The following is a 9,338-nucleotide window of genomic DNA, read 5'->3' as shown; positions in this document are numbered from 1 at the left end:
ATACTCCAAAGACCTCATTTCTAACATAGGCTTTTTGGGCTATAAATATATTTCTATACCATCTATTTCTTCATTAAAATTGCATGGACCTCATTTCTGACATAGGTGTTTTGGGCTATAAATCCTAAAACTATATTTTTTTCACCATCTATTTCTTCATTTAAACTGAAGCAAGAATCTGGCGCTCCTTTTGAGGACATTCTTGCCTATAAAGGCTTATAGGAAGACTAATACACCTTACCACAACCACATCAGATATCACATATATCACACAATAACTCAGCCAGTTTCTTAATAAACCTTCTGTTATCCATCATCAGGCAGCAACCAGAGTCATCAAATACCTCAAAAATTGCTCAGGCAAAGGTTTATTATTTCCCATACATTCCTCACTGCAGTTTCTTGACTTTACTGATGTTGACTCCAAAAATCTATCTTTGGCCAATGCAAGTCTTTGATATCTTGGAGAACTAAGACAACCTACCATTTTCAGATCATCTTTTCAGATGAAATATAGAAAGATTGCCCATTAGGGCTAATACACAATAAGGATAATAGTTTGTTTAACTTTACTATCATGTACATGCATACACAATAAGATAAAGTGTGACTACTTTATGTTTTAGTCTCTCTGTATACTATATTCATTAATAGAATATTCAATTTCATTCAATATTATTCCTTCATAATCCTTTGGTAAAATCACTATTTACCAAATATAAACAATTACAGCAACAACTCTGAAAATTGCTCCATGCCAAAAGATACAGCAGAGGAAAGTAAAGATGGAAGAATCTAATAATTCCATATTATAACACCAAAAAAGCTCTGAATTCATACTAAAGAAAATATAATATAAAACTACTCTTTTTGGCTTATTCCACCAATAGCCATGGCTCTTCTGTTGGCAAGATACTCGCAAGAATCACTTATATCAGCCACAGTTCAAAACATTCCAACTTGTTAAGGTAATGCTCTTTTCTTATTATAACAATCATGAACAATCTGCTTATTTCTTAAGATTGAGAGCAATACTTGAATACATATGATGGATAGAATTTTGAGAATCAAGGAAAAAAAATTCAGTAATTCAAAGTTCACATATATAGTCTTCAAACTGGAACAGCTTCTTCCTACTAACAGAAATAAACTATGATATCTTGTTTTCAAATAAATCATATACAACAACAATCCATGGCTTAAAAACCTAAATATATATTGTAACTAAGAGAGCCACAGAGCCTTAGTGTGAAACAACATTTACATTATAATGCTCCCTATTCATGACTCCGAAGTAGTGTCCTCGATTCTATTCCCAAAATCCTCATCTTTACAAAACATTATCTGAAAACCACTCATTTCCTTAACTGTGTATAGCCCGGTATTATCAGAGAACTTGTCGATATCTCAGGCTTGAAGAACTTGACAGTGAACAATGTGACTCTTCAAACCACTGCGCCCTGCGATAGTTGACCATATATTTCTAACTAAAGACCTAACAGGACCTTTTCCGGCAATATTTTCCCAAAGGTGAGGATTGCTTTCGACGCGTTTGTTTGGACTTGAAACATCAACTAGACTAATGCTCATATTGTTGCGGATAATGCATAGCTTTCCGTTAAGTGAAACAAGAGCTGCAGCATCGAGAGCACGAGAACTGCCTAAATGAAGCCTGCTATCGATGAACTTCTTCCAGGAATCGGTCGCCCCGTCGTATACTTTGAGCTTGCAGCCGTCCTGGCAATCAAGTGCATAGAGTTGTCCATTCAGTGAGATGCTAGGATTACGCCATCCGTTGACCATTCCATTACTTATTGGAGTCCATGTATCGGTTTCATGTGAATAGGATTCGCATATGACATTGCGATTAGACCCAAGACCCTTCAAAAACCAAGTGCCGTTATGAATAACACCGATAAAAGGAACCATGGCTGTGGTCATTTCAGAGATAAAGCTCCACCTGTTTCGGTTCGGGTCATAAACTTCAGCAGATCGAAGAGTTCTTTGAATTCCTTTACATTCCCCACCAGCAACATAGAGACAATTATTTATTACACAAGAACCAAACAGATGACGCTTCCGCAGCATATCTGGTGCTCTGTGCCATTTATTTGTACGAGCGTTGTAGAAAATGACACGCCTCATAGATCCCTTCAACGGATCTCTTCCACCAAATAAGTACAAATGGCAACCACTAAGAACAGCGCAACCAAATCCTAATGCTTCGGAATATTCGCCAGGAACAGGCGGAAGGGATTGCCATATTTGATAGATTGGGTCGAAAGCGTGCAGTGAAATTTTTCCTTCACGGTCTCTTTTGATGACATAAACCCATTCTTCTGCCATTCCGAGACTTTTCCTGAGCGAATAAAAGAAATTTCCAGACAGAAGGCGATACCATCTCTTGCAAACCAAACGCAGTTTTCTGTGCTCAACGCGCGGTACACGGATTAAACAAGCAATAGCAAGATCATCGGGAAGACCAGGTAGCAGAGGAGGCTGAACTCTGGTCTTCTCTCTACGCAAGTTTTTGTTCCTATGTGCATTCGGGTTTATGTCAGGTTGGATACATATCTTCGATCCTGGAACGAATTTCCTTGCCCCGGCCACTGTTTTCAGGCCTGAATCTACCTTACAGTAGCATGAAACTGAGTCCACCTGTGAAACTTTACTTGTTAGTATATGTTGAAAGTATCAAAGTACCAGATAGATATCTAAAGAATTTAAAAGTTCAGGCATTGGTGTTTTCTGCAAGAGAAAAAAAATGAAGTACCATACAAATAACTTCCCAAAACGAGCCGCTGATACATATATGCACACATACATACACCGGAATTTTCCATCACAGACTCAGATTTATGTAGAAGCACGACAGCTTGAGAGCTCATATGATAGTTTAAGACATATTTAAACAGAGAGGCGGAGACAGAGTTAACATTATTACAGTTCAAAATAGATGACAAAATTCAGAACAATGCTAAGCGATGCAAACTGACAATAAGTGACCAGATACAACCCAATCACCATCAATGTGATTTGACATTCCAGAGTGAAAAATGACAAGTATCCCATAGAATGCTGCAATGAATGTTTATGAGGGCTAGGTAGGTAGTCAATTCAAAGAGTGGTGAGGATATCAGAAAAAGGAAAGGCAGGTAGGAAAAGTGACACAGCTTACCAACACATAAAATACATCAATGAGAGTTTGGCGGATATCTATTTGGCGAAGGCAAAACAGCATACATTGTGTAAGGTGGGAAATTCCATCCTATTTGGATCCTTCACAGCCGGTTTTAGCATGCACCAGACTATAGACGTTAGATAACGAGACATGCCTCAAAATCTAACGGTCTACAAGCGGCTGCACTGCAAAGTAGGCGGTAAAGGATCCAGGTTCCATGTTCTCCTGCCTCACTAGTGTATAAAAAAGTTCAAACAATGTTTGTCTTTGACAATTACTGTCATTCATTAATGCTCCTGATAAACTTCTATGCAAGACGAGATAGTTTAATTACAAACAATTTAATTTAACTAGATAAAAACATTATCTGAAACACCCAAACCAAACACAAGTGAATAAGAACAAAGAGTAAAAACATATGCTCATATGTACTCTACTGCATATCCTCACACTCCATAAAGTATACAACAAGTGAAGAAGAATGATTGATTCATATGCAATATCAAAATTTGATTTAGCCAAAACAAAGAACCCTAAAAAATAAAAGAGGGATTTTACCCATATAACTGAAATCAAAACCTAAATTCAGCTCAGGTCTTTACTTCTGACAAAATTGAATTCTCATAAACGCACACAGACAGAATTATGAAACTACACCAAAAAATTAAACAATAGACATCTCAAAAACCATGAACATGTAAAGCAAAACCAAAACAAATGTGCCTTGAATCAACTGAAATTACCAGTGGAGCTTGAACTCTAGAGACCCTTTGAGAATTAGCAGAGCTTTCAACTAACTGGTTCATCTCAAAACCCAAATCTCGTAAAAGAAACGGATTTCTCAAAGCAAATTAACCATCTTGACGCAGATCAACTCAACCCCTTTCGAATCTAACCTTGAAAACTCAAAACCCGATCCATTATCTAAACGAGAAAAGCTTCAACTTTTACAACCGAAACTGCAAAAGAAAGAGAAACAAATAAATGGGTCATTAGAAAATGACAAATTTTCAAAATAACTTTGTAAAGGGTAACCTCTCTGAGTCTCACCATCATCCACTTGCAGCTTTCGTTGTTGTGAAAGAAGCCACAAATCTTTGCCTCATAAAAATTGTGTGATTTTAATTTTTGGGATTTGAGAAAATGAATAAAAAAAGTTACTTAAAAATGAGTTGAATGAATAAATTGTGTAAGTGTCGTTAAGAGGACGCATAGCTTGTGACAATGGTCCTCTTTTAATAAATGTGTTGCAGTTGATGGGTCAAACTAAACCAACTTTGAAGGCAAAAAAGAGAGAGAAAGAAAGGAAAATAAGTCAATAGTTTTTGTTTGTTTTGGGGCATTGGTCTCACAAATATCTTCCTTTTGTGGAATTTTGAAGATTGTACTTGTAATGGTTAATGGTTATCACATGGCTTCAAATGCCTTTTATTGTCACCTTCTTTAATCTATTTTGGAAGAGACTATACCAATTTTACCCACACTGAATATTCAAAATATATTTCAATTCAAATTAAGAGATTAATTACTATGCATAGTAAGTGTAAAAAGATTTAAATTCATGATCATCACTCGTTTGTATTACTTTATAGATTTTTAAAATAAAAGTCAAATTTAATTCAATATTCAACGTCTAGGATTAACTGACGGTGTAAAAAAATTTTACACTGTCAGTATATTTCGATTAAATTCTAAAATCAAATGATTAAAATTTTAAATTCAATATTTTTATTTTAAAACAAACAAAAAACTATATTAAATTCAAATAATTTAATCTTGATTCAACGATCACAAACGCATTAAACGCTTGAATGTCGTAAGATAGTGACAACAAAATGATTTCGAGGAGATTAGAAAGAAAAAAAGAGAAAAATATTTCTATTTATTAAGATATTTATTTTTAAAAATATAAACAAACAAATATATATTTTGTATTATAATTTTGAATCTATGTCACAGAAAAATTATTGGATCAAATAGAATACTAATTCATTCTCTTTAAGATATTTTAAAACACTTTTTAAATTGTGTAAGATAAATTAACAATCACGACGTCTCTAAGATAAAATTATATGGTTCAAATTATTACGGGAGAAAAAACGGTAACTAACATGATCAATTCTTCTCACAATTAGATGAATCACTTCTAGAAATTTAGATCGGGAAGTATCGACTGAAGATTTAATCAGAGATGAAAACATGGACAACATGTAACCGATGAGAACAACACATTTAATAAAAATTAATATTAATTAATTTTTTCCAATTCCATATATCGTTTGGATGGAGTTGGCTGAATGTGCATAGGTATAGCAACAAAATCCAAATTTGTGAATGTCCACCCGAACACGCCTCGAGTTTTACGGGAAAAATCCATTTTGATTGGATTTTAATTCAAGTTTGAATTTTCTCAGATTATAAAATATGGAGATAGATCGGACAATGAGGATATTAATACTCATCCCGAACTCGTCTTATTTATATTTGTTTGTATTTTATTATTTAGTTTTAATAATTTGAAATATTAATTCACCGTCAATTTTTTTATATTTTAGTTTTTACTTTATTATTTGAAATGTAGGTTTAGATATTTTTGATATTGTTTTACTTTTTTATTTGTATTGTAATTTAATATTAAGAAAAAAATTATTTATATTAAAAATATTGATTATACTTTAGAGGTGGGAATGGGCGGGGATATTTGAATATGTTTGGAACGGGATTTGAATTTATTTTAATTCCCCATAAAAATCGGGGTGGATAGTGGATATTTATTAGAGATTCAATTTGATTTTGAAAAAAGTAAAAATTATTTATGCTTCACTACGTCGTCGTACCTAAATTGTGTGTGATGATTTTAAGTACATGTTCTCTCTTTTACAAAATTGAATATCTTTGGCACATATCCTAAAAAAGCACATTCCACTCAACTGGATAAAACTAATATGTTATCCATTAAATATGAAACTCAATGAACTTTTACGAATTTACATTTCACACACTATTCAAACTCATGCTTATTTTTACCGATTTCGAGTTAACTTATCCGTTCAATCAAATTAATTACAATTCAATCGATCTAAGTCATATTTCATTAGAATAGAACATTTCTATGTAATGGTTAGAGTTGGACAGGACATGCTGGATCAGGAATAAATGGCCCATCTGGACGGATTTTTTTGATTTGGGTGGTTTAAATTGGGCTAATAGGTGTTGCGATTCAAACATGCGGGTTCATATGGTTTACATGGGTGGGTCTGGTTTATTTAATCCAAACCAACGGTGACCGAACCCGCCCGCTAGATAAAAACAAAATGCATAATTCTATATTGGTGAAGGGTTATACTTTACAAAACTGTAACATTATTTTACTTCTCTTAGTTTCAAAACTCAAATCTCTCTTCTTATTCTTTCTCAAAACACCCTAGATCTTGAGATGTTTGCCTTAGCCGTCCGCCACCTCTCTCATATTCGTTTTCTTCCACTACATAACGACGACACTCTTGCCGGTGTTGTTACGGGAACCACCTAATGTTGTCACCTCTCTCAACGCCGTTTCCTCATTCGCTTAAAATATGAGATATTTCTGTAACTTTTCATCTTTTCCTATGTTTCGGGCTTGATTTTGTTTTTCTTCATCTCTATTATTTTGTTTTATGGTTTAGTTTACTAAGTTTTGTGATTTATTTGATTTTCCTAACTTTTTGTTGTTGTTGTTGTGATTTATTATCGTACACTCAAATTTGGATGCATTTTTCATAACTGTAAGGTGAATATGTGTAATTTTATTTAACTCATTTTCTATTTTGTCTTTTCAATGTTTCATTTTTATTATGTCACTTTTTCTTTATATATTGTTATAGTATATTCTAAATTTCTTTTTCATGTTCTAGATCCAAATTTGAAAGATACTTATTTTTATCTGTTTCACTTTCTGTTTTTTGACTTCTTTCTTGATAGTTTATATTTTGCGGTGGTTGTTGTTTTGTTGTTATGATTTGGTTTTTGACTCTCCATATAAATGTCCTTCAATCTCTACTAGATAAGTGTTATTTTGTATGATTTAGTTTTTGTTCTTTGTGTATGCTTTCTTTATTTAATTCTCGTCCGCAATACCCCGAACTCGATAAAACTGAACCTGTCTAAATCGACTTTGAAATTGGGCAAAATTGGATTTATTATTACCCGTAATTTATGTTGGGTGGAGGCTTTGGATATGAAGTCGTCTGCTAGATAAAAACAAAACACGTGGTTTTATATTGGTGAAGGGTTATACTTTAGAAAACCATAACATTATCTTACTTCTCTTAGTTTCAAAAATCAAATCTCTCTTCTTATTCTTTCTTAAAAAACCATAGATCTTGAGATGCTTGCCTCAGCCACCACCTTTCGCAATTTCTTTTTCTCCCACTACATAAGCTTTCTCAATTTCTTTTTCTCCCACTACATAACAATGACACTCATGTTAGTGTTGTCACAGGAACCACTTAATATCGCCACCTCTCTTAACGTCGTTTTCTCACTCACTTAGAAGATGAAGTATTTCTTTAACTTTTCATCTTTTCCTATGTTTCAGGCTTGATTTTGTTTTTTCTCGTCTCTATTATTTTATTTTATGGTTTAATTTACTAAGTTTTATGATTTATTTGATTTTTTTATTTGTTGTTGTTGTTGTGATTTATTATCATATACAAATTTGGATGCATTTTTTCTGATCCGTAAGGTGAAGATGTGTAATTTTGTTTGACTCATTTCTTATTTTTTCTTTTCAATATTTTGTGTTTTATTTTGTTTTTATTTTATTATTTTTATTTATATATTATTATAGTTCATTCTAAATTTCTTTTTCATGTTCTAAATCCAAATTTGAAAGATACTTATTTTTATTTGTTTCATTTTCTATTTTCTTATTACTTTTTTGGTAGTTTATGTTTTGTTGTTATGATTTGGTTTTTGACTCTCCATATGAATATCTTTCAATCCCTGCTAGATAAGTGTTACTTTGTATGATTTAGTTTTTGTTCTTTGTGTTCGCTTTCTTTATTTAATTCTCGTGCGTAATACCCTAAACCCGATAAAATCGAACTCGTCTAAACCGACTTTGAAATTGGGCGAAAATGGGTCTATTATTGCTACCCGCGGTTTGGGTTGTGTGGAGGTTTTAGGCCCGAACCCGCTCACTAGATAAAAACAAAATGCGTGATTTTATATTGGTGAAGGAATATACTCTAGAAAACTGTAACATTATTTTACTTCTCTTAGTTTTAAAACTCAAATCTCTTTTCTTATTATTTCTCAAAAAACCCTGGATCTTGAGATGCTTTCCTCAGCCGCAACCTCTCTCAGACTCGTTTTCTCCCACTACATAACGATGACACTCTTGTCGATGTTGTCATGGGAACCACCTAATATCATTGCCTCTCTCAACGTCGTCTTCTCACTCACTTAGAAGATGAGGTATTTCTTTAACTTTTCATTGTTTCCTATATTTCGGGCTTGATTTTATTTTTTCTCATCTCAATTGTTTTGTTTTATGGTTTAATTTACTAAGTTTTATGACTTTTTTGACATTTTGTTGTTGTTGTTGTGATTTATTATCAAATACTCAAATTTTGATGCATTTTTTCCGATATGTAAGGTGAAGATGTGTAATTTTATTTAACTCATTTTCTATTTTGTCTTTTTAATGTTTCATTTTTATTTTGTCATTTTTTTATATATCGTTATAGTATATTCTAAATTTCTTTTTCATGTTCTAAATTCAAATTTGAAAGATACTTATTTTTATCTGTTTCATATTTTGTTTTTTGACTTCTTTTTTGGTAGTTTATATTTTGTTGTGGTTGTTGTTTTGTTGTTATGATTTGGTTTTTTACTCTCCATATGAATGTCCTTCAATCTCTACTAGATAAGTGTTATTTTTGTATGATTTAGTTTTTATTCTTTGTGTTCACTTTATTTATTTAATTCCCACTCGTAATACCCTGAACCCGATAAAATCGAACCTTGTTTAAACCAACTTTGAAATTGGGAGAAAATGAGTATATTATTGCTACCCGCGGTTTGGGCTCGGTGGAGGTTTTGGGCCCGAACCCGCCCAACCTAACCTGTTGTTTATCATTACTGATGGTTATTGATTATTATAAGTATGTGCAAA

General features: G+C 32.8%; 1 protein-coding gene across 1 annotated transcript; it reads right to left on the bottom strand.

The window, feature by feature from the left end:
- Positions 1 to 1,081: 1,081 nt before the first annotated feature.
- Positions 1,082 to 4,536, bottom strand: LOC127107809 (F-box/kelch-repeat protein At1g55270). The gene is made up of 3 exons (XM_051045134.1): positions 4,232 to 4,536; positions 3,925 to 4,140; positions 1,082 to 2,658 (listed from the first exon to the last, which is right to left on the bottom strand). The coding sequence occupies exons 2-3, from the start codon at positions 3,985 to 3,987 to the stop codon at positions 1,408 to 1,410; spliced, it is 1,314 nt and encodes a 437-aa protein (XP_050901091.1). The 5' UTR covers positions 3,988 to 4,140; positions 4,232 to 4,536; the 3' UTR covers positions 1,082 to 1,407.
- Positions 4,537 to 9,338: the final 4,802 nt, after the last annotated feature.

The sequence above is a fragment of the Lathyrus oleraceus genome, chromosome 7, assembly GCF_024323335.1.
Source record: "Lathyrus oleraceus cultivar Zhongwan6 chromosome 7, CAAS_Psat_ZW6_1.0, whole genome shotgun sequence".
NCBI lineage: Eukaryota > Viridiplantae > Streptophyta > Magnoliopsida > Fabales > Fabaceae > Lathyrus > Lathyrus oleraceus.
This window is presented reverse-complemented; position numbering and strand designations above follow the sequence as displayed.